The following is a 26,038-nucleotide window of genomic DNA, read 5'->3' as shown; positions in this document are numbered from 1 at the left end:
CACATCGTTGTCAGCTAATGGCAAACCAAAATATACAGAGAAAGTCACCGTTTCATGACATGGTACAGTGTTTGCACTTGCATCCTATACAGCTGTTCCTACTAGCCAGAGAGTTTACTTAAGTATCTGTCTTTGATAAAACATCCATGTAACTGTGTTTGCATGAGCTGCTGTATACATTCTTTGTTGGGCTGTAACATGTAAAGAAAAGTGATGATTTCTTGCGGTAACAGATACTAGTAGTAAGTAGCTGGTAAGCATGTCCAATGATAGCACTCATCTGTGTAAATGGAGACATTTAATAACTAGGTGTCTAGACTTTGTTAGGCTTCCCCTGTAGTAAATAGCAAGAAATGGGTTGAGACTCATCCAACCTCAGCAACAGCTGTATGAAACGCTCACTGGAAATGACTCTACTTCTACTTTTAGATGGTTAGAGGAATCTAACCCATCACTCACCCCACAGGGATGGGCCTGCATTTCCTACGTCAAACGCTCAGGGTTGTACTGTAAGCTTATCCAGCGGCTATAGTGACCTGAAGAATAAAATAATTCTTGAAGAAATGTCATCATGGTATTGCAACGGGGTACTACAATAGCACTGATACTAAAAAGCATGTACAGTGCCTAGCCTAAGTAAGAAATCGATAAGGACACGCAGTCCGTATTTCAGCACACTGACCTGAGCAGGCAGGTCCATGGGCAAGTACTGAACCAACGCTCAAAGTGCTGCCAGGGTTTCAGCGTGTTAGAAACCGGCTTTGGGCAACTTGCTCTAGCAGAAGGTGTCCCTGCCCACGGCAGGGGGTTGGAACTAAGTGATCTTTGAGGTCCCTTCCAGCCCAAACCATTCGATGTTTCTATGATTCTTCTTACAGAGAGAATCTGTGGCACCAGGCCTGCCTGAGCGAGTGGAGAGCTCTGAGCCATGACTGGAGTAAGCTCTTAATGCGGTATCAGCCCTAAAAAGAGTCAAAGCCCCTAAACACCTCCCTGAGGAGAGCTCACAGCCGCCCCGTTTACAATCCCACCCTCCTCACCAGGCGCTGCCGGGCGGCAGGGAGGGCCTGGCCCCGCACCGGCAGCACGTCACCCGCCTCCACCGCTGCCCAGCAACTGGCAGTCGGCGGCCTCGCCTGCGGCTGTGCGCATGCTCCCGGGTGCCCCGCCTCCCCTTCTGCGCGTGCGCTGTGCCCGCAGCGGGAGTCGGCGGGGAGAGGAGGCGGGAGGGAAGAGGGAGAGGCGCTGCTTTGCGGCAGGGTTTGTTGTGAGGGTGTTGTGTGTCAGCCGTAAAGCACGGAGCGTCGCTGTTGGGAGGCGAGGGAAGTTTGAAGTGTAGTGGCGGTTGGCGCGGTGAGGAGACGGCGATATGGCGGGGGGCCGCGCTATCCCTGGCGAGCTCAGCCTCATGGATAAGGGCGTTAAGAGGTAAGGAGCGTGCCGAGGGGGGCGGGGCGGGTGCCCCGCCGCAGCCGGCGCGGGAAGCTGGGCCTTTGGGGTGAGGGGAGGCCGGGGCGGGGAAGGGGGTGGCTGGGTAGGGTGGCCCGGGAATGAAGCTGCCTGGCTGATGGCGCGTACCGTTCCTTCGCAGCTTGCTGGAGGTCTCCCTGAGCTCGGACCTGCACACGCTCAACATGCACTGTAACGGCATCGCCAGAATCGAAGGGCTCAGCCACCTCCGGAATCTGCAGCATTTAGATCTGTCATCAAACCAAATCCGCCGGATCGAGGGGCTAAGTTCCCTGGCTAACCTGTGCACCCTAAGCTTATCCTGTAACCTGATAACGAAAGTGGAGGGTCTGCAACAGTTATTTCTGTCCATTTAGCTACTTATGAAGCTTTTGTAGGAGCTGTGTTAAAGCTTGCTTCTGGACAGTGTGAATATAATTAAGGTTACATGAAGTTAATATGAGCTACTAGCCATATTGTTATGTAAATTTTTAAACGAATATATATTCTGTGAGCTTTATTATAATAAAATGCCTTAATTTAAAAGGAAAAATATTATTATAGTTTATCATAATTAGTAGTAATTATTTTAAAAGGCTTTGCAGGTTTTGATTTGATGAAAACAGAGCATTCTTCTGAAAATCTTACTGTTACTTTTTTCCCTCATTTTTTTTAGGACTGGAAAAACTCTTTAATTTAACTATATTGAATTTGTCATATAATCACATACATGATCTCTCTGGTAAGTGACTTTGGCCTTTGCAGTGCAATAAAAAGCACTTGCCTCACTTTAATTTTGAAAAACGTGACCAAATGTATTTTAGAAGTTTCTGGTAGTTCAGCCCATTGACTGAGTAATGCTATTAAAGGTGGTGGCAGTGCTTGCTACTCTCAGCTTTCAAGCTTCTAACATGAGCTTGAAATGAACATAAGCTTGATGGTTGGACTTGATGATCTCAGAGGTCTTTTCCAACCTTAAAGATTCTATGATAATGGGTTGTTCTGAACTGGAATTTATTTTGTGTTTAGCAAGGCTGAGCTTTCTCACAAAGTAGTACAGTAAACGTTTCGAACTTCTTTCCAAAGTGAAAAATGCAATAGTCTCGGAAGATATTTCCAAAAGATTCTCATCTTTCCTTTTTATAGGACAAAAATGCAACTTTGGATATGATGCGGAAGTTCTCTTCTAAATCTATTTGTTAAAATGGTCAATTGTTGCTTCTAAGATTTTAAGCTACAGAATCAAGGGAGTTTGTAATAAATAATTAAAAAGAACATTGGTAACAATTTTGTTAATGAACTGAGTTATAAAAAGGAACTTCAAGCAAAATGTTTATTTTTACATGTGTCTTAACAGTTACAAAGTAATTGTTTCTTTAAAGTTAGGTCTCATAACTAGCTTAAGTGTTGTACTGTGTGGTAGTGTACCATATATAATTAATATACGTAGACAGGGATATGGAGCACAAGTTGTTACATCATTTCCAGTTATTACATATTATTTACTAAATATTTTTCAACAAGATGCCATTTGTTCTAAACTCTGTAGTCTAGGATTGTAGCAGAAATCATTGTTTTGTGGGTTTTCTCAAATTTTCAGGATTTAAGTGCCTTCATGGAACCAGTCATAAGATTAGTCATATTGACCTTCACAGCAACTGTGTAAACAATATTGATCACTTACTCCAGTGCACAAAGGGGCTGCGTTGTTTGACAAATCTGACACTGGAAAAAAAGGGAAAAGCCAATCCAGTTTGTCACACAGCAGGTATGGATCTCGTGTTACGTAGGTACGTTGTGCTCCTTAGGTCAGGGACTTCCCTTAAGCTGTGAGCCATGTTATGGAGCTTGCAAATTCATTTATAAACTGGTCAGCCTTCAGAAGTTTAAATTCTGTCAAAATGAGTTTGTTTTCCATAGAGAAAACTCCTTCCCACTTCCCCCCAGGCATATTCTAAAAATTGTAACTTGTTCTATGCTTTGATAAGGTTCAACTTTTCACATATTATTTTAGGTTAAGGCAGGAGATGGACAGAGAGTGACAGGAAGAGAAAATATTGCAGTAATAGGAAAAAGGGAGTATTAATATTATAAGGTTGGAGAGTGGAGAATCTGAAGAATGTACATAAAGATGATGTACTGTATAGAATGAGGGCAGGCGTGGGAAGTAGATGGTCGTTCCTCTACTGATAGAGAGCACAAGAGGAATATCAGTAATAAGCACTATCAGCCTTTCCTCCTTTTCCCACAGCTTCAGTAAGCAGTGACAGACTATAAGATGCTCTGCAGTAATTCTGCCCAGTGGAAAAGGACCTGTGGTTGTTGGTTGACAACTGGCTGAATATGAGCCAGCAGTGTGCCCAGGTGGCCAAGAAGGCCAACAGCATCCTGGCTTGTATCAGAAATCATGTTGCCAGCAGGACTAGGGAAGTGATTGTCCCCCTGTACTCGGCACTGGTGAGACCACACCTTGAGTGCTGTGTTCAGTTTTGGGCCCCTCACCACAAGAAAGACATTGAGGTGCTGGAGTGTGTCCAGAGAAGAGCAACAAAGCTGGTGAAGGGTCTAGAGAACAAGTCTTATGAGGAGCAGCTGAGGGAACTGGGGTTGTTTAGCCTGGAGAAAAGGAGGCTGAGGGGAGACCTTATTGCTCTCTACAACTACCTGAAAGGAGGTTGTGGCTGGCGGAGTGTTGGTCTCTCCTCCCAAGTAAAAAGCGATAGGACAAAAGGAAATGGCCTCAAGTTGCACCAGGGGAGGTTTAGATTGGATATTAGGAAAAATTTCTTCACCGAAAGGGTTGTCAAGCATTGGAACAGGCTGCCCAGGGAAATGGTTGAGTCACCATCCTACAGAAGCAGTAACAGGACTAGTAAAGTTACCTAGATAACTTAGAAAATTCCACTAGCTTTCGTCTGTAAGTGTTTACATACCTCTTCAAATCTCTCTTTGGTGGCACTTTCAAAAATAACTGTAAAGTTTAGGAGCCCAAATTCTGTTAAAAAAATTTAACTTCAATGCCATGCAGTTTCATGATGCCTTATTTCGTTCACTGGAAAAGAGGATGAAGTTACCTCAGCCCTTTCAGAACTTGCCTTCCCATTACGTTTGTCTATCCTTGCACTTGATAACAATGGTTCTGGTGCAGTAGGCTGATACTAAAAGATTGTGCAACTGCAGTGTGCTGCTGGTGGTGGGGAAATCCCTGTGTAGAGCAGGACTAGGCAGGCAGCTTCCCAGTTTGCCTTGTGATGTCTGTTGAAAGCCTTATGGGTGGGGAAAGGTGAGACACTTGAAGATAACTCTAAAACTACCATGAATAATTTAAGATGACAGGGTACCTAAAATACAGTAGACATCTCTTTTGGAGATTAATTTCAATTAAATGTGGTCTTTTCCACAAGGTTATAGAGAAACTGTTCTTCAGACGTTGCCCCAGCTAACAACTCTAGATGGAAGAAATATTTCTGGTGAACCAGTGGACCCAGCAGAAGAAAACTGTTCAGATGTGCAGTGTTTAGAAGACGTTTGGGGCTGTTTGGTTTCATCTGGGTGCCCCTCATCCAGAGATCAGGTGCCATAGGTTTTGTGTACTGATTTTAAAATTGATACATTTTATTTTTATATTGCATGCAACTCATTAATGTTACAAGGGTTGTCTTTGCTTTTAATAGAACTGTGTTACCTTACCAGTGGTAACACCACATATCGACCAGGCATTAGCTCATTTTCGTCAACGTACAAGAATACAAAGCGCCGTCAGCTCCTCTACAGAGCTTGTCTCATCTTCAGAACCAGAGAAGGCCGAACTTGATAAAATATACAGTGAGATAAGAATTAAAAAAATAGAAGATCAAATTTCACAGATACTTCAAAAGGTAATTTTTTTTTTTTCTCCTGTGATTGTACAGAAAGTTTTGTTTGTAAAATAAGGTGTACCTCTTGGTGACCTAAGAGTTTGCTGGGACAGAGTTAGTCTGAAACATTTGTCAGATACATTTTTGTAACAGTTTATGGCGTACCTTGTATTTTGCAGAGCTTTTTTGATTTTAAGTGCTGTATTTGTTTTACATTTTGCACCAACCTTCTATGCCTAAGGATTTTAAATGTTTCAGAAAGATATAACTAAATGTTGTCAAACATGGTGTTCAGTTAGGTTTATTTTATCTTTAAAACAACAAAATGTTTTAGCAAGGAGGGAGGGGGTAGTTTGGAAGCAATTCTTTACTTCTCTATCAAAATTATTTTGTAACTATTAACTTTTTAAAAAGTTAACACCTGAATAAGTGTTAGAAATTAGCCAATTAGAAATTGTAACATTTATAGATAAAACTTGTATCTGTTGTTAGGTATCTGATACCTCAAGAAGGGAAGCTCCTCCAAATGTTCTCAAAGCTAAGAGAGACACAGATCCAACTTCTGAGAGTGAAAATGAGAGTGGGAAGGAGAACAACAGAAAGGTTGTGAAAAGAAGCAAGATCCCTACTTACCGTAGAACTACCTTATCTGCTAGGTGTCATGTGAATCATCTTAAGAACAAAATAACTGACAGGTATGCCAATGTTTGCCACATAAAGCCAAAGTGAATTGGGCTGAATATTGTCAGAGTGAACTGGGCTGAATATTGTCAGAGTGAACGTAGTTTGACTTGAAACATTTTGCTGAAAGTGGTAGATTGGGTAAATTAGCTCTGTTTAATAATGGTCTAAAAATTATTAGCTACTGAGGCTTCATAATAAATCTGTTGATTAGGGATACAATTGTGTCAAACTTTTGAAGTGTTCCACCCACTCCAAAGAAAATGAGATAGTTGTCAGCTGTCCATGCTCATAAATGTCTAATATACAAGCCCCTCTTTTCTTAATCTGACTCTTTATATATAAATGTTTTGCATCCTAGTTTTTTATATTAGTGCTTTATGTATTATTATGTATTATTTGAAACTTTTTGAAGTTCACTCTGCACTCAGTCATTTCCCTATATAAGCATTTTCTGTCTTTAGGTGAAAAGGAACTGAAGATTCCAAAATAAACACTTTCAGAATTCTAACAGCTTGTGTTTTCGTCTTTGTTTTAAATTGTGGAGACAAGAGTTCTCCACAGACACAATAATTGAGTCCAATTAAAAAATAAAAATAAGACTCATGGTATCAGAACAATGGTCGAGAATATAACTGTCCATATTTTGTGATGAAACTGAGGATGCCGTAGTAATTTGATTTATATAGTAAACATCAGAAGTGATGAATAGAAGATGATATACATTGGAATATATTAGTCAGCCATTGCAGCCCTACAGCTACTCTGCTTCTCTAAAATTGTTTCATATCTATGTGATGATAAAATGGTTTTCAGATAGCATCTACTAGTACTACATATTTTTTTTACAGCTGAAGATTTGTATTTAGCTGTTTGTTTTCTGATCTGCTTGCAAATTATTTTCTATGTGGTTTTGAACTCTGTACAATTCAGCTTCTACACAAAACTGTAAAATTTTGTCCTATGAAAGTGTCTGAATTCCCTGTTGCTGTTTAAACTCTGCATATTCTTAAGTGTACCTTGATATCCTGCTATTATAGGGAAGAGAAGAGTTCTTCAAAGTGTCCACGCTCCAATCAGAGAGACTCTCATATCAATTCATCGTCGGATACTCGAGACTTGGAAGTAGTGGGAAGAAAAGCTGAAATATTAACTGGAAGACAGAGCAATATAGAAAAAGTGGAAGAAATTAATTCAAATGCCACAGAAGAGTCAACATACCGAGTATGTTTTGCATCCTTTCAAGATAAATATGAGTGTGTCTTCACCTGAAGCCAACCATATGTCTCCTGGTGAAACTTTAAAATTGGAGGTGACAAAAACAATTGCGTGTGGATAGCGTCAAAAAATAGTGGAGTTCTTGTAGTGTCAGCTGGAAGAGAATTTATTTTATTTCACTATTATGGGGGTTTTTGGCCTGGTCACGTGCGCTTTCCTCTGTCATCTATGAATTTCAGAACAACAAAAAATCTTGTTCTATAGTTATGAATATTGTTTGTCATTTTTGGCTACGTTTGAATGTTTTCTAGTAAGTTGATGCTTACCACATTCTTGCTAAGGCGCTGATTCAAGAACTGGATCAGGAGAAAGAAAGGAGGTGGAAAGCAGAGCAAGCAGAGAAGAAATTAATAGAGCATGTCAGAGAGCTACAGAAGCATGCAAAAGAAGAAAAGAATATTCAGAGTATGGCTGTATACACTACAGACAGGTAGGGAAACAGAGCACTGTGGCATGTTTGTTTTGGTTTTTATAATTCAAGACAATTCAATTTATAGGCTTAGAAAATGACAACAGCTTTAAACAATATACTTGGAAAATAATGCACCAAGAAGTAGTGCTAGAATTTCTCTTGGTATTACCTAACAAAATTACTTTCTGCAGTTTTCTTCCTGTTCCTGCCTCAGAACAGTATCAGTATGTCACTTACTTCCATTTCTAGCTATTACTTTCCACGCAATCTGTATCATAATTGTACTTTCTCTTTCAGCTCAAGCTCTAGTAGCTGTCTCATGCTTTCAGCTTCCAATTCTCAATCTCCCTTTCCACCTATACATACATTTTCTTTGCCTGCACAGTACACTTGAACAAAGATATTTCTGGCAGGCCAGAGCTGGCTGACAGGCAATATGTTGTGCGGGTCAGGTCTAGTGCATCTTCATATAGACTGTTGTCATCATCCTTCTAAGTTCTGAGCAACATTTCTCCTCCTCCTCCTCTCCTCCTCCTCTCCTCCTCTCCTCCCCGTTTGTTGTCAGCTATGATTTGGAGATGTCTGCTCTATTTTTCTCTTTCTTAACTGCATTGTATTTATCAAAGACACATTTTCTTTCTTGTTAGGAAGAAATAAGCCAAGCGCTTCCTGAGTTACCATCCAGGACTAGCTGTTAGGTTCACTTCCCACCTTTATTTATTATCACCTTGGACAAGAGGCTTATTTTGTTCCTTTTCTTTTGAGATAGATCTTATATAAAAAAATCATTAGAATATTTAAGGTTCTCTGAAGAAAATTATCAAATTGATACTATATGTTTGACTTCTGTATAAAGTAAAATGATACTGGAAAGTCATTTTCTTAAAGGCCCAGATGTGAGGTTGTCTCCAGCTTAGTTTCTTTTAAAATGGAGCTCCATATAGTGCTGCTACACATGATATTAGTAATATTTTACATATTTTTAAACAGTTTTACATGACACTGCTGTAAACAGTAAAACTCAGTGCTAAAATACTGATGTCTTTTTCTTGAGGTTTTAGGCATCAAACTAAGTCCTAAGATGTTTCTAAAACAACTTTCTTGCATTTATTTTCAGGTTAAAGGAATTGATATTCAAAGAGAGAGATGTTAAAGCAAGACTGCAAGCAGATGTCGAACAGTTGAAAGGTGAAACTGAAAGACTTACTAATGAGTTAAATCAGGCAAGAAATAAAGAAGTAGAACGTCAGAAGGCTATGGAAGCTTTAGAAGAAACACTGTCCAAGATGGAGACACAGAGATTGCAGCAACGAACAATAGAGGTAAATATTTTTTACGAGTAAATAATACGATGGCAACGAGATGGCTATTATAGTCCTAGATATTAAGAAACACTAGTTTTTTCAAGCCTTAAGTCTGAGTTTTCCACAATAAAAACTGCTATTTTTTTCTACGTAGTAGTAGTCAATAACAAGTATCCATCTTAATTATCAATTAATGTCTTTTATAAATAGAAATATGTGATGTGGTCTTAAGAAGAGCAAGTCCTATGTACTTAAAACCGAGAGTTGATATTTTCTGAAGATATTCAGGAACAAAGACAAGTTTTTTTTAAAATGTTGCTCAAATCAATGAAGATCTTATTAGTGGGATGGAAATCTGGTGGTTTTGTTTGTTTTGCTGATCTAAAGAATTAGATGCTTCTAATTGCAACCAGAAGAAAACAGTAATTGCTGAGAATTTAATTTAAAGATTCTGATTATTTGGGGGTTGTTTGTTTGGGATTTTTTTCATTTTGTTTTTACAGCTGGAGAAGATAGTGATGCTTTTGTTGTCAGAGGCACTTTGTTCAGTACACACATACATTAAGATCAAGATGCTGGACCAGATGCTGCCGCTATTTCTGACTGAATAATTCATTGGTGACTTTTCAGTCACCAAATGCTGTGTCCTCCAATATTTATTCCTATTTGATTATTTTCCAATATCAGCCCATTCCTGTGTCACTGAACACATCCACTTATAGAGATTAAATCCTAATATATCCATCCTGAAAAGTCTCTGAACTGCTAGTATGGCCCTCTAGGACACGTTATTGCTCAGGTACTGTGAAAGGAAACAGAATTGGGATGTGTGCTGACATCCAAACTGCAAGTGCCATTCAAGTTATGGTTAGCCTCCCTCTGCTTCAGGCTCCTGTTTAGGCACCTGAGTAGCTCTTCCATTGTCTTCCTTGCCTGTAAATACCATGGAGCTATTATGGATCTAGAAGTGACCATCGGTTTAGATCACATATCTGCCTGTCACTTTGAAAAGTACTAAATTTAGTAATTTAGAGTAGAGGGGTTTTTTTTGTTGTTGTTTGAGATTTTTTTTCCCCCTTTAAGAAAGGAAATACCTTATTAGTGTGTGAGGGTTTTATTTTTCCTTTGAGCTTATGGAAATAATTCATCTCTTTTGATAGTAGTAGCATGGTTTTTAATAACTGCAAAACTTTAATAAGGGAAGATGTTTGTTCCTGTCTTTAAGATCCTGTAGCCAACCGAGAGCCTATGGGTCAGGATTAAAGGGAGGGCTGGGGCAGGGGACATCATGGTCTGCTACAGGCCATCTGACCTGAATGAGGCTCACAAGCCCTGGTCCTTATGGGGGACTTCAACCACCCTGACATCTGCTGGAGGGACAACGCAGCTGAGTGCAAACAATCCAGGAAGTTCCTCGAATGTGTCGATGACAACTTTCTCTTCCAAGTGATAGAGGAGCTCACAAGGAGAGGTGCCATGCTGGACCTTGTTCTCACCAACAAAGAGGGCCTGGTAGAGGATGTCAAGCTCAAGGGCAGCCTTGGCTACAGTGACCATGAAATGGTGGAATTCAGGATCCTCAGGGCAGCAAGGAGGGCACACAGCAAACTCACTACCCTGGACTTCAGGAGAGCAGACTTTGGCCTCTTCAGGGATCTGCTTGGTAGAATACCATGGGGCAAAGCCCTGGAAGGAAGAGGGGCCCAAGACAGCTGGCTAATATTCAAGGGACACCTCCTCCAAGCTCAGGAGCGATGCATCCCAACCAAGAGGAAGTCAAGCAAAAACACCAAGAGGCCCCCATGGATGAACAAGGAGCTCCTGGGCAGGCAAAGTCAAATAAAAAAAGGAAGCCTGCAGAGGGTGGAAGCAAGGGCAGGTAGCCTGCGAAGAATACAGAGAAACTGTCCGAGCAGCCAGGGCTCAGGCTAGGAAAGCCAAAGCCCTGATAGAATTAGATCTGGCCAGGGATGTCAAGGACAACAAGAAAAGCTTCTATAGGTATGTTAGCGATAAGAGGAGGACGAGGGAAAATGTGGATCCCCTTCAGAATGAAACGGGTGACCTGGTTACCTGGGATATGGAGAAGGCTGAGGTACTCAATGACTGTTTTGCCTCAGTCTTCACTGGCAAGTGCTTGAGCCACACTGCCCAGGTCGCAGAAGGCAGGGACTGGGAGAATGCAGAACTGCCCACTGTAGGCAAAGATCAGGTTTGAGAATATCTGAGGAACCTGAAGGTGCACAAGTCCATGGGACCTGATGAGTTGTATCTGCGGGTCTTGAGGGAACTGGCGGCTGAAGTGGCCAGGCCACTCTCCATCATATTTGAGAAGTCCTGGTAGTCCGGTGAAGTTCCCACCGACTGGAAGAGGGGGAACATAACCCCCATTTTTAAGAAGGGTAAAAAGGAAGACTTAGGGAACTACAGGCTGGTCAGTCTCACCTCTGCGCCTGGCAAGATTATGGAGCAGGCCCTCCTGGAGACTATTGCTCAGGCACATGGAAGATAAGGAGGTGATTGGTGACAGCCAACATGGCTTCACTAGGAGCAAATTGTGCCTGACAAATTTGGTGGCCTTCTATGATGGGGTTACAGTGTCGGTGGATAAGGGCAGGGCAGCTGACGTCATCTACCTGGACTTGTGCAAGGCATTTGACACTGTCCCACACGACATCCTTGTCTCTAAATTGGAGAGACATGGATTCGATGGATGGACCACTCGGTGGATAAGGAATTGGCTGGATGGTCGCACACAGAGAGTTGTGATGAATGGCTCAATGTCCAAGTGGAGACCAGTGATGAGTGGCGTCCTTCAGGGGTCAGTACTGGGACCAGCACTGTTCAACATCTTTGCTGGTGACATGGACAGTGGGATCGAGTGCACTCTCAGCAAGTTTGCCGACGACACCAATCTGTGTGGTGTGATCGACACACCGGAGGGACCTTGACAGGCTGGAGAGGAGGGCCTGTGCAAACCGCATGAAGTTCAACAAGGCCAAGTGCAAGGTCCTGCACGTGGGTCAGCACAATCCCAAGCACGACTATAGGCTGGGCGAGGAATGGATTGAAAGCAGTCCTGAGGAGAAGGACTTGGGGGTATTGATTGATGAGAAGCTCAACATGAGCCGGCAATGTGTGCTTGCAGTCCAGAAAGCCAACCGTGTCCTGGGCTGCATCAAAAAAGGTGTGACCAGCAGGTTGAGGGAGGTGATCCTGCCCCTCTACTCCGCTCTTGTGAGACCCCACCTGGAGTACTGCATTGTGTTGGGTTTGTGTGGCAAGGTTTTGGTAGCGGGTGGGGGCATGGGCTATAGGGGTGGCTCCTGTGAGGAGCTTCTAGAAGCTTCCACAGTGTCTGATAGAGCCAATGCCAGCCAGCTCCAAGATGGACCCACCGCTGGCCAAGGCCAAGCCAATCAGCGCCTCTGTGATAACATATTTAAGAAGGGGGGAATTTTTTTTGCAGCGGGAGGGGCAAGTGCGAAGATGTAACACCAAGGTCAGTGCAGGAGGAGGAGGGGGTAGGAGGTGCTCCAGACACCGGAGCAGAGATCCCCCTGCAGTCCGTGGTGAAGACCATGGTGAAGCAGGCTGTTCCCCTGCAGCCCATGGAGGAAGGATGAGGGGGTGTAGAGATTCCACCTGCAGCCCGTGGAGGACCCCATGCTGGAGCAGGTGGAGGCACCTGAAGGAGGCTGTGGCCCCGTGGGAAGCCCGGGCTGAAGCAAGTCCCTGGCCAGACCGGTAGACCCGTGGAGAGGGGACCCCACGCCAGGGCAGGTTTTGCTGGCAGGACTTGTGACCCCGTGGGAGACCCAGCTTTCTCCTAAAGGTCTGCACCCCATGAAAGAGACCACGCCGGAGCAGTTCGGGAAGGACTGTAGCCCGTGGGAGAGACTCCATGTTGGAGCAGGGGAGCGATGAGAGGAGTCCTCCCCCTGAGGACAAAGAAGCGGCAGAAACACCGCATGATGAACTAACCGTAACCCCCATTCCCACACCCCACCCCACCCACCCACCCCCCGCCATTCAGGGGGGAGGAGGTTGAAGCCGGGAGTGAAGTTGAGCCCAGGAAGGTGGGAGGGGTGGGGGGAGGTGTTTTAAGATTTGATGTTTTTTTTTTTTTTTCATTGCTCTATTCTGTTTAGTAATAAATTAGATTAATCCCTTTTTCTAAGTTCAGTTTGTTTTGCTCATGACGATAATTAGTGAGCTCTCCCTGTCCTTATCTCAACCCAAGCCTTTTGTTACACTTCTCCTCCCCATCATGCTGGGGAAGGAGTGAGTGAGCGGCCGCGTGGCGCTCAGCTGCTGGCTGGGCCTAAACCACGTCATGCATCCAGCTCTGGGGGCCCCAGTACAGGAGAGACATGGAGCTGTTGAAGTGAGTCCAGAGGAGGGCCAGGAAGATGGTGAGAGGGCTGGAGCACCTCTCCTATGAGGACAGGCTGAGAGAGTTGGGATTGTTCAGCCTGGAGAAAAGGCAGCTCCGGGGAGATCTAATTGTGGCTTACCAGTACCTGAAGGGAGCCTACAGGAAAGATGGTGAGGGGCTGTTTATCAGGGAGTGTAGTGACAGGACAAGGGGGAATGGGTTTAAGCTGAAGGAGGGTCGATTTAGATTAGATGTTAGAAAGAATTTCTTTATTGTTAGAGTGGCGAGATAACGGGCACAGGTTGCCCAGAGAGGTTGTGGAGGCCCCATCCCTGGAAGTGTTTAAGGCCAGGTTGGATGAGGCTTTGGGCAACGTGGTCTAGTGGAGGGTGTCCCTGCCCATGGCAGGGGGGTTGGAACTAGGTGATCTTTAAGGTCGCTTCCAATCCAAACCATTCTATGATTCTGTAAGTACTCATTATGTTTCAAAGAATAGTCATGATGCTGTAGAAACAAAATTCTCTTTTTGAATGTTCAGATTTAATATACCTTTGGCCTATTTTATCAACTCTAAGATTAACAAGTTCTAGAATATTTTATAGAACTTTCTCATAGTGCACATTGGCAGTTAGCTTCAGTGGTAAATTATGGTTACTCTACATAGTCACTAATGTTTCAGTCAACATTATTAGATTACTTCTTTAAAGGATTCAAGATAAATAAGTTACTGTGCATATAAATGTGTAACCTATTTTCTGGTGGTATTTTGCATATGTTTTCACCTGAAATTTTTTAAGTTCTTCAATTTAGGAGAGAATTGTTTGACTTCTTCCACAAAACAACAGGTTTACAGTGAGGTGTGTCTAAGTGTTACTCATGAAGAGGCTTAACATGTAGAATATGAGGACTTGGCTTCATGCTTAAATCTCATGACAGTTTTCATACAACTGAAGTTACTGTATGAACTTTAGGTACCTCTGGTATTCTCAAGCTGGAACTCATAACATGCAGCAGCACTTACATATCTTAAGGGGTGTTGTTTCCAATGTTTATCATCTCCTGCAATGTTTTATTTGTCAGTGCAGGACATTCCATACAGCTGTTCATTAACTTTTTATTTTTCATTTTGATTGATGGCTCAAAAATCAAGCTGAGGGGACAGTTGTAATGGAGTTCTGAAAGAAAACAGTTTGTGGATTATTTTTTGTTTTGTTTTGTTTTTTTGTTTTGTGGAGATTGGGGGTTTTTTGTTTTTCTTGTAAGAGTTGGAAAGTAAACTGGGTTGTCTCTGCATTCTAGTTCTGGCATTAGATAACTGACACTTAGAGTAATTTTGAGTAGTCTATTAACCATTCACAGATTTGATATTCTGGAAAGTAAATAGTTTAGAATTGTGTAAGTACAGAATGTGGAGACCCTTTGCTTAGGAGGACAGGTTGACAGGCAAGTTGTTATTGCTCACTGCTTGAGCACAAAAAGATTGAGATGAATGCTACAAGTAATGATTAGGAGTAAGAATATCTCCATTAACGTCACCTCTGCTGTTCCTCTTGCATGTTCTAATTTGTAGCCTTCTGAAGTGTCTTGATTCTGAATTACCATTTCAGAAGTAATTAAAACCTTTTTTATAACTCTTTTCCTATCTTTTTTTCCCCTATGTGTTGATTTGGAAAAGACAGCTTTGTATGTAAAAGGCTTAAGATTATAAAATGGATTTTTTCATAAAGGCTTGCATCAAATGGAAAAAGTGGAGTATGCCATCTGGTGTTTGTACTGATTTTCTGTTTTTTCTAAATTCATTAGAAAGCAACTCTGTTCAGCAATTTTAAACTGTAAAACTCAGAAAGGTGCAGATTTTTGTAACTGGAGTGTTTAAAAAAAAAAAGTTATATTGAATACATCTAAAAATGTTTTGCTTGAAACTAATACAAGTTTCTAATACGAGAGTTTGTAATTGAGGAAATCATTCTGCAGGACACTTTCAAGTTTTTTTTATAAATTAAATAAATGTCCTTGGTTCTTCATGAAAGTTGCTTTTTCTGTGTTGTAGTAAATGAAGCTAAGATTTAATTTTAAACATCTTGTCTTAAGTTTCTGCAAGTGTAACAAAATTGTATTAAGTGGAAAAAAACAAAACAAAAATAACACCTTTCTTTGTCTTAGACTAGGTAACATAATAAAATTCCATAACACTTTGTGAAAAATACTGACAGTTGTGGAGCATGCTGTAAATATAATGTCCCAGGTAGACATGTAGAACCTTAATAAAGCATGTTCCTTTGTATTCTAGTATAAGACATGAAAAGTAGATAACAATTTTAAGAAAATCTTGTTCCTCTCGTTATGAATTCTACACAGATGAAACAGGTGAAAGAAGCAGAGCTTAAAGCATCAGCAAATGAAAGAGAAGTACAGTTACTTCGAATATCCTTTCGACAACAGAAGGAGAAGGTAAAACAACTACATGAACTTCTTATATTAAGAGAGCAAGAGCAAAGGTATGGGGTCTTCTGTTTTCTTTCTACAAGTTAATAGATGCTAATGTTGCAAACATGTTTTGTTTAAATGCATTCTGCAAAGTGTGGGTGTGGTTTTGTTTTTTTGTTTTTCTTTTGATGGGAGAGATGGTCTTTGTAAAAATGTAGATGTCTTCCCACTCATTTTATTGCTCATTTAAGAATATCTTCATAACTTGTAGATTCCTGACTCCTAAGTCTGTGTAGACAACTGTGTTTTTCCAGCCTTTTGTTTGATAGGTTCTTGCTTATTATATGGCTGAAGTTTTTATTGTAAATACTTGATCTTTAATCCAGGAAATAATCAGATAAAAACATATCTGAATTATTATCTGAAGATCTGCATATACCACAATAACATAGTGTTCAAAAAAAAAAAAAAAAAGCTTCTACAATATCTTGCTTTAGGGTGGGTGGGTGGCTTGCCTGGCTGTTTTCCTCTTTCTTCTCAACTTCCTTTTTTTGGAGAATGCTTGAACAGAATTTCTATACTGTTTAGCTAATACAATCGATTTTCTGTACAAACTAAAGCAACAAGTGGTGTGTGGTATACTAGTATGTGAGGGAGGTTATTAACAAAATAAGCTGGTTACACTAGCTAAATTTTACACAGAGAAATGTATTCAGATACCAAGATAACTGCAAGTTTAGATGTGAAGAATCTGATAGTAGTATTTTGAGAACTTCCAATTATTAGATCTCCAGAAGATGTAATGTGAAGGACAGCAGATATGTTCCGCGTTTGTGCTTTAAAGCAGATTGAACAGAACATTCTTAAAGTACAGGGTACTTTTGCTTCAACATTCTCCTCTAGGGATGCTTCCAGACAGGAAGGATGCTCATCCTGGAACCCTTTAGGTCCCTGTTCCTGCTGCTTTTCAGGTTTTTGGTCTGAGTGAGAAGCAACAGTTGTGGGTGAGGGTGAAGAGAATGGCTGCAAAAGAGGGTATCTGGCTGTACAGTGCTTTTCCCTGATTCCAGTGTCTCTTCCAGAGCTTTGTTAACAGCAAAGCAAACAAATGCTAATTAATGTCAAAGGAGCAGTTGAATAATTTCTACAAAAGTTTGGATTAAAAAGTAAGGTTATTCCTTTGGGTGTTTTAACAGTAGTCAACACACTTTTCCCCAGGGCCTTTGCCGTAGAAAACTGAAATCTGTCTGTGAAACTAAGGAATTTATCCCATTTATTATGTAATTTATTATCCTTTTTAAGAAATGCTAAGGAAATGAATTGAAACAGCATTGTGAGATACTATGGTTCTTGTTTCAAGTATATGTTTGGTAACTTCAGGAAAGAACTTGAAACACGAGTTGCTTTAAATGGACCTGAATTTCAAGATGCTTTGTCAAAAGAAGTGGCTAAGGAGGAGCAGAGGCACGAACAGCATGTTAAAGAACTTCGGGAGAAAATTCATATGTTAAACCAGAAGTACAAAGAGTTAGAAGATGAATTTCGTTTAGCTTTAACTATTGAAGCAAAAAGGTTTAAAGAGGTAAGACTAAGAGAACATTTCATCTGAAAGTAGGTGGAGTTGTAGTTCTCCTAAATGTGTTGGTTTTGGTGGTGTGTTTTGGTTTGGTTGGTTTGGGGTATTTTTGATCCTTAAGGCCTTTACTCCAAGGATTCATCTAAAACTACTGGTAATAAGCTTTGAAATATCAGTGATTGGAACATAGACACGAAATGCTGAGTCAGCGCTCAAAACCTAATATTTTTGTTTGTAAGTAGAAGTTAATCAAAAGAAATAAGAAAAAATTCTATCTGGCAGTATTCATTTCTTTTAAAAGATGTTGACCTTCTATTAAAATATATTCCATTATTGTAAAAACTCTCGTGGTGTTTTGATATGGTTATGGTTACATATATACTAGTGTATTAAACAATAGGGAACTTTAATAATAAACTCTTCAAAATTGAAGATATGCATTTTGAGATTCAAATTCAAAACTTGCTTACTGAATTCCTTAACTTATTTCTATGGCTAATGTTCACATTTATTTCACTTAACATAAATTTTAAATGCTTCACCTTCACTTAAAGTTGGTTTTCTTCATTTTAAATCAGTCAGATACATGGGAGAAGAGGGGAAAGAAAAGACTGTTTTTTCACCCTTCAAATCTTTCTCTTGCAGGGAAAAAAAAATAGAATTAATTCAAATTCTTCTTTCCAGACTTTAATGTTAATCTTAACAATGAGATTGAATCAAGGCACTGTTTTCATTTCCCAAGCTATGGTTTTTCTGCTCTGCTTCCCATCCACCCATGAATATTTTTTTTCAGGTTTTTTTTGTTTGTTTGTTTTGGGGTGTTTTTTCCTACAAATTTGTAGCCAAGCAGAACCAGTTTTCTGAGTTGGAAGTATCACCAACAAACTGGTAAAAAAACAGTTTCAGGTATTCACTGATTTCACATACTGTTGATGAACTTCTGTTTCTTCCTTTATTTGAAATTCAGATGTCATTTGTGTGTGTGTATGCATACACAGTTTTTTGAAATGTTAGTATTTTTCAAGTCTTATCTTATAAAACTTTAGGTAAAAGAGAATTTTGAAAATGTTACTGCCGATCTAGTTGAACATAAACGAGCCCTCTTTGAGTTTGAACAAAAGGATAAAGAGATGGCAAGTCTGATCCAAGACCTGACAAGTATAGTGAAAGAACAGAAAGCAAAGATTGCAGAATTAACAAAATCAAATGAAGACGCTACAGCAAACCTAAAGGTACTTGTTTCAAAACACTTCAACTACATATATGATTTTTGGGGAGTAATATTTTTATCTATAAAAGTAAAAATTCCATACAAGGTAGGTTGAAAGACACGTGTTTCCTGTTGCACTAAAACCTAGTACTCCACATCAGCCTTTATTCCTGCATCTTGCACTTCTCTTTCTCACAAACACTGCTCCTCATCTAGCAAAATCTCGACCCATTTGTGCCTTCAGAAGTGCACTCCTTGCCTTGTGAGCTCTAGCAGTTTGTATATAATCAAGTGGTCAGTCTAAACTGAAATTTCAAAACCTATGTTAATATCCCTGACCCTTTGTAAATTCAAAGTAATGGAATATGGTTCTGCAGTGGTCACCGTACGTGAAATAAAAATGAAATTGAACAAATAATCAAGTGTAGTTATTAGTAGCTTAATATCTCTGAGAGCTGTATAGAATTAGCAGTATTAGTCATTATTTACTAATTGTCTAATTTTAATGTTAAATGCTGTGGGCACAGTTGCTTTATCTTACACTATTGATCACCGTATAGTAACGCTATATAGTACTACATTGTCTGTAAATAATTCTTAAAAATCTAGGAACATAACCCAACATGACTCAGCCATCTTTGTTAGAACTCCTGTGCAGTACAACCCCTGCACAGCTGTTTCTAATCCCCTTCCTACATGTTGCTGTTGGGTGTCCAGACATTGTGTTGCTCTACAGAATAGGATTCTGCCAGTCAGTGATGCTGCTAAAAACAGAATTTTAAAATAGCTATATGAAACAGCTGTAATCTGTAAAACAAAAAGTGGCCTGCATAACTGAAAATAAATCTTTATCATGGGAAGTGGAAGTTCATCCTAGCTTCTGTCTTTTTTTTCCTCTTTATTTGGATTTTAGTATCTTAACTTGACTTTGTTTCTCTTTTTACTTATGCATTTATAAGTCTAAACAGGGTTTTTATAATGGCTTGGTAATTTGAGGTGGCTATTTAGAAATCAGCTTTACAGTTTTCTGGGATTGAATTATGTCTATTTGAAGCAAACATTTGTGTTTCATTACTGGGAGGAGATGCAGCTAGAACCCTGTATGCAAGCAGAATATTCCTCAGTTAATTTGCTGTATATAAGTATTACTTTCCTAGCAGCCTAAATCCTAGGATTTATTTGAAATTTTGAATACTGATTTTAAGAATCTTACTGTCTTTTTCCAATGTTCATTCATAGTGTCGAACTGGAGAACTTGAAACTGTGATTGAGGAGGATAAACAGAAGGCTATTCAAGTTGAACTTCTGAAAAAGGAAAATGGAAAACTTATTTCTCAGCTGACAGCCCAGGAATCTGTGATTGATGGGTTAAAAATGGAAAGAAAAATATGGGGGCAGGAGTTGGCACAACAGGGTAAAGTAATGCTATATTTTTTTTCCTTTTACAGAAAAAATGGTGATGTTCAATGTTATACTTTTCAAATAAATACTCCAATATAATGTAATCATGACAAGGTCCTCTGGATGCCTTGTTGATCTTACCCAGTTGTGAAGATGGTGTGCAAAAATAGATCTTCTGTAGTACACAGGCAATTATAGGAACTATAACAGCAGTTCTGGGAGTTAGTAGTGAATACAGTTTATCTATTTCACCCAAATGTTAAAATACCATTATGTTATACAAAGAACTCTTAAATATGAAACTAGGAAAACAAGGATTTGTAAATAGTGTTACATAATGCTACTTGTCTATCAGATAAGTCTAATGTGAAAATTTCAGTATGTATCTTAAAAAAAAAAAAGTTAACTACTGGGTGAAAAAGAGCTTGGGCTTTTTTCCTTTTTCCCTGATTGATGTGATTCAGCACCACCTTGTGGGGTCTTTGAGATTGCCTGGGTCTGTAAGAATTACTGTTGATTTTTATCAGAGAAGTTTTCAAAGGATAAAATACAGACCTTCAGTTCTATATTTGCTCTGAAGTGTTACCTACCTACAGATTAAAGTGTTACAGTGTTTCCAGTGGGAATGGAATGGTCATGTGTGGTTTTTAAGGTGGTTCTTACCTTCGTCTCCCTCTGTCCCCCAACATTATACATCTTGAAGTCATCTGTAAAATGAGTGCTGCCATGTGAATAATTTGTTTTATCTAGGAGCTCATCTTGCTCAAGATCGGGGGAAACTGGAGGCAAAAATTGAAGTTTTAACAAATGAGATTGAGGTGTTAAAAAAGCAAAAGGAACAGGACAGTGATACTATAAGAATTAAAAACAAAATAGTGGACGATCAGACAGAAACAATTAGGAGATTAAAAGAAGTAAGTGCCATGTCTGACAATATGCATGCTTAGCTAAAAGTAAGACTCGCAGTGAAAGTTACTGTAAAGGCTGAAGTGAAAGCGGGCTCTGCACTCCTAGTTTACCAACTCAGCACAATCAGGCTGTCAGTGGCAATTGATCTCACTGAGAGCAGAAGAGGGCCTTGTATTAACTTGACATACAGAGATGCTACTTTAAATCCCTCATTGAACCATATATATGTAAAGATTTTTCTTCTCTTTCCCTTGCTTCATTATTCTTGATAATGATTTTGAGAGAGCAAAAACTAGGATAGCATAATTCTTCCTGTGTGTTTAAAAAAAAGGAGAAAAAAAATTAAAGCTTGCTTCAGGTTTATTTTACAATGTAAATATTTTTTCTTTATTCTGTTCTTGTAAATTTATATTTCACCAGCAGAGCTACTATGTTTTGTTCTATTAATTCCATTCATCTAATTTGGAGGCTTAAGCTTATTAATCGGAGCAAAGGTTTATAGCATGTTATATCAGCCAAGGTTAGATGCATTACTCAAACTATGTAGTCATGTAACAGAATTTGAGCTCAGTCATTTGTGTGGTCTTGTATTAGAGTTTTAAATCACTCTTTTTCTTAACTTGCTTTCAATTTCAGATTTATGTTTTGTGGTTTTGGATTTTTTTAGTTCTGACTTCTTTCAGAAGATGATTATTTAACTGGCTATCACTTTTTAGTATTTATCATGTAATATGTTTAGAAGAGTAAACTTGCACATTTTTGCTTTATTCTAGCATAGACTAAACAGATACTCTTAAAGGGTAACAAAGTTAAAATTAAGGGAGTTTGTGTTCTAAAATATTTATTTTCTAAAGGGCTTACAGGAAAAAGATAAACAAATCAGAAAACAGCACGAAGAAAATCTGGAATCTCAGAAATTTTTTCAAGTACGGTTGGATGAAAAAGCTGCTGAATTTGAAGAGCTAATGGAAAAATTAGAAAGGCAAAATGAAAGAAAAGAGGAATTAAAGCAACTGCTAGAAGAAAAAGAAGTAGAACTTGATGACATTAAGAAAGCACACAGGTGATACAAGTGGCAGTAATTCTTTGGGATCATAATAGCATGCAACACTGCTCTGAAGTTATTCTGTGTTCAGAGAATACTTGCTTGCTATTAAAACCCACAGAAATGTGGAAAAATGGAAGCATGGAAAACTTTTCTTCTGCCCTGCTAAGAAATGGTACCTACATTCACTGTAAATATATGCATTTTATTTTCAGTGCACTGAAAAAGAAGTGGCAAGGTAAAGGAGAGCTATTAAGCCAGCTGGAGGTGCAGGTTAAACAAATGAAGGAGAGCTTTGATATCAAAGAGAAAAAGCTGACTGAAGAGAGAAATAAAAGTCTTCAAACTCAGAGGTGAACACTGTAATAGCTTATTTTGTGACTGCTCAGTTAGGATAGAGTTGCACTCCTAATAAATATTAAAAAAAGTTTGAAAGAATGTGTAATACCTTTTTAATTACTTGGTGAGCCCAGTTGCTGTAAATTCTGCATGCGTAGAAGTAATTCTTGCTATCCAGGTGACTGACTTGGTGGAACTAGCATTCGGTTACAGCTTTCGTCCAGTAAACTTCCTAGCTATGTTCCCATTTTCTCTGAAAATAACTGAAGCCTACACCCATTCCTCTCTAGTATGCCCATTCCACCACAGTGCTTTTGGTTTACCTCTGTGAGGAAATTCATTGTCATGCTTTATAGGATAGGGACTCTTACACAGTTGTCACACATGCTGGCTGGAGTCATGCAGTGAAGATGCTTGCACCTCACGTGAGGTGCCATCTCACACTCCGTGGCAGAGTTTCTTTTGAGCACAAACCTGTCAACCTTCTGGCTTGTGACCAGGATGCAAGGGGCAAATTGGTTGCAAATCACAGGTCGAGCCAAGCAACTGTGGCTGCCATTTGGGCTTACGAGAGAGGCCACAGTGCTTCACTAATGTCTGTGCAGGATGATGCAGTATCTTGTGTGCTGTGTAGGAAACTGAGGACAGATCCCTAATACTTATCACAACAATACTGATAAATATTTCAGTCTGTGACAAACAGACTGTAAGTTACCTGTCATTGTCTTCCCATACAAATAGCAACAGGTTTTTAATTCCTTTTATTTTTTTCTCTTGTCAATTTTTTTGAGCAGTTAATAGTAAATATGAGAAGATACAGAAACAAATACTCATAACCCAGGAAATAGTCAGGGACATAGATGATGCTCAGTTATTTCATATGGTTCTGGCATTATGGAGACTGCTGCATGCGATAAGCTCAGATTGTTCATATGATTTTTTTACTTTATTCTTTGGCTCCTTTCTCTTATTTTTTCTTCCTTCCTCCCAACTATTCTTAAGAAAAGATTATCTAGTTAGTAAGACCACATATTTAACTAGCAGTGATAACCACACTGTTACTGAATGGATAAGCTAATATGACTAAGGGGTTTTGCTTTACGTTTTTAAATTAAACACTTTGATTAATTATACTTTTGCTATTATTTTAAGGAAGGTCATCTGATTAAGAAATGGCAAAAACCACCGTGATGATCAAGTTTGATGAAAAAAATAAACAAAACCAAACAACCTCAAATAGTCAATAGTACTAGGTTTTGGAATGGGTGGAAGATCAGTAGTGAAACTGAAACTTTGTCGCAAATAATTCTGTTTTGTTTCAAAATTTTGGTGTAAATTAATTGTATAGTGGAATAATTTGGCTTGCTTTCTGTTGCTGCATATTTTAGAATTATCCCCTAAGAGCAGAATTTGCTTGGAGTCAAGGAAATGCATCACTACTGTGAAGCAACGCTTTTCTGTTTTTGTGAGACACAGGCTTACAGGCTGTTTACAGGATTGCATAGTTCAGTCATTGACTTCTCAGGAAGCAAAAGCATGATAAGTAGATGTTTGAAAACAGGTGGAGTTCTTATCCATGTTGACAGTCACAAGCCTGAATCTTCATATTCTTTGCTAGTGATTAAATGCTTCTCCTAAGAGGAATGCCAGAAGGCATAAACATGGTGCATAAAACTAAACATGTACTTGAGAAAACAGGACATCTTCTGATGCTAGATACTGAAATAATTGTCTTTGTGCCTCTGTTATTAAAACATTATCGAAGGCAGAATTGGGTGAAACAAAATACTTCAGTTGTTTGCAAGAGTGTGATTTTTTTTTTTATTTATCATTTTTTAGGATTGCTGTGGAAAAGCTTCATGAAATGGATGATGCTTTTAGAAAACAACTTGAGTCAATGTTGGCAGCTCATCAGGAAGAACTATTGCAGCTGGCAAATGAAAAGGAAAAACAAATTGAAGCAGCAAATGAAAAAGTAATTTTAATACTAAATTTATGTTTCGTATTTGCATTTTTATTCTACAGCTGCTATAACAGTGGTGCTTGGAAATCACCTGTTTGTCTCGTTGATCTCTGGTTTAGTACTCAATCTTTGCACAGCAAGAAAATCTCTAGAACTGTATGGACCATCATAAGATTCTGTATTCAAAGTTCCGTGTAGCTATGTAGCTGTTAGAGCTGATAGCTAAACACTTCTTTACCTATACAGGTGAGAATAATGATGATTATGCCAGATAATCCATTTAACTCACGTATGCCAGTGTTAACAGTCACCGTTCCTGTCATATGCTGCATTCTTCCTTAGTGGGACAACTGGTGCTGTATCTGTGTAGTAGGTATTTTGGTTTTGATACATTGCTCGGTATCCCTTAGCAAATTATACTTTTTAAAGAAAAATTATGCTACTGCATCCACTGTCAAAAGTAGTGCATTGCTGACTTAAACATAAGAATACAACTCAGTGTTAAAATTTGCCAAGATTATATGGATTTAGGTATATTAAGGGAAAGCATTTGATGTTTATATGCTCTTCCAGGTTTACTATGTTGAAGAAGAAATGCGGCAGCTTCTCCAGGAAACAGCAAACAATAAAAAAGCCATGGAAAATAAAATAAGACGACTTACACATGCACTGAATGATATTCAACAAGATCTTTGAAGATTATTAATATATACACTAAAAAACATTATGCAAACTTAAGCAAATTCACATACCACAATGCACTTTTCCTTGTTTTCTAGAGAATAAATTTTGTAATATATTTTCATTGTTCATGAATCAGATAACTATTTTTACATTATTTTTGTAATAAAGTTATTTCTAACTTTTGGGGTTTTTTAGACTGTTTTTTTCAAAATGGGTCAAAACACAAATATAGATAAAAGCATCATATGAAAACACATATAGATGAAAAGTGTCATATTAAATTAGGAAGTAGCATCTTTAATAAGAGAAAAGAAGGTTGGGCCTTTGCTTCTCAGACAAGAGGTTGCAGCTTTGCATCACTGGCGTAAAGATTCTTCTGAGAGATCCAAGAATTTACCTGAAACTATATTTAATCTGCCACTGTTGATGAAGAATGCATTATTCGTGTTATGCATTGTATTAGCTTGTTTTTGGCAGGGTATTTTGGTTCTCTACAGCAATAGGTTTCCTCCCAGGCTTTTGAAAAATAGGAGATAATAAACTAACAGCTTCTTATGGAAGCTAATCATAAGCCTGATGTTAATATGATTGTTATATTACTTTCATGATGGAGACTTGATCATCTCCACTGTACTCGGGCATTTATTACCTTTGCTTGTTCTCTGAAGATCCTAAACTGTGCTGGTACTTCACCATACTCTGAAGCATTTAATGCTGCACTAGTTAAGTAAAACAGTAAGTAGTAAAATCAGTTATTTGTTGGTACACCAGGTGGAGCTATTCCTTCCCCCTTGCACCTTGCCATAGCTACAGCAGTGTCCCGTTGCTCCCATGAGGACAGAGGCCACAAAGCAGACTTTGCTGTCACCTTGTTCAGAACCAGGGCATAAGCACCATGGCGTGTTGTAACTGTGTGTGCGTTTGTGTGCCCAGCAGCCCTGTGAAAGTTCTAGCGCTAGTAAAAGGCCCCTGGCCTTTGGCTGTGTGAGCCTGTTGGGCTTACCAACTTTTTATGAGAACTTGTGCAAACCAGAGCTTGATACCAGCTGTCGCTTGTTATGAGGTGCCGCTTAAGTGTGGGATGTAACAGAGGCCTTGGAAACACGGGCACAAGTTGAAAGCAGA

The 26,038-nt window shown here is 39.3% G+C and overlaps 2 protein-coding genes across 5 annotated transcripts in view; one reads left to right on the top strand and one right to left on the bottom strand.

Moving 5' to 3' along the window:
* RBIS (ribosomal biogenesis factor) overlaps positions 1 to 26,038 on the bottom strand; it is a 424,391-nt gene that overhangs the window by 374,846 nt on the left and 23,507 nt on the right. The gene's annotated exons all lie outside the window — the stretch shown is intronic.
* On the top strand, positions 1,182 to 25,096 carry LRRCC1 (leucine rich repeat and coiled-coil centrosomal protein 1). Of its 2 annotated transcripts, none has more exons than XM_075743792.1 (19): positions 1,182 to 1,428; positions 1,592 to 1,797; positions 2,126 to 2,191; positions 3,050 to 3,217; positions 4,854 to 5,023; positions 5,124 to 5,327; positions 5,799 to 6,001; positions 7,028 to 7,211; positions 7,547 to 7,695; positions 8,795 to 8,999; positions 15,718 to 15,857; positions 17,167 to 17,368; positions 18,409 to 18,594; positions 19,812 to 19,986; positions 20,724 to 20,887; positions 21,737 to 21,945; positions 22,143 to 22,280; positions 24,106 to 24,241; positions 24,803 to 25,096. In XM_075743792.1, exons 1-19 carry the CDS (start codon positions 1,370 to 1,372, stop codon positions 24,923 to 24,925), a joined length of 3,087 nt encoding a protein of 1,028 aa, XP_075599907.1. In that variant the 5' UTR covers positions 1,182 to 1,369; the 3' UTR covers positions 24,926 to 25,096. The 2 variants fall into 2 exon arrangements, with proteins under 2 accessions (XP_075599907.1, XP_075599906.1); XM_075743791.1 differs by having other exon boundaries at positions 1,237 to 1,428; positions 5,799 to 6,011; positions 7,035 to 7,211.

The sequence above is a fragment of the Balearica regulorum genome, chromosome 2, assembly GCF_011004875.1.
Source record: "Balearica regulorum gibbericeps isolate bBalReg1 chromosome 2, bBalReg1.pri, whole genome shotgun sequence".
Taxonomy (NCBI): domain Eukaryota; kingdom Metazoa; phylum Chordata; class Aves; order Gruiformes; family Gruidae; genus Balearica; species Balearica regulorum.
Note: the sequence above shows the minus strand (reverse complement) of the source record. Positions and strands in the feature narration are given on the sequence as shown.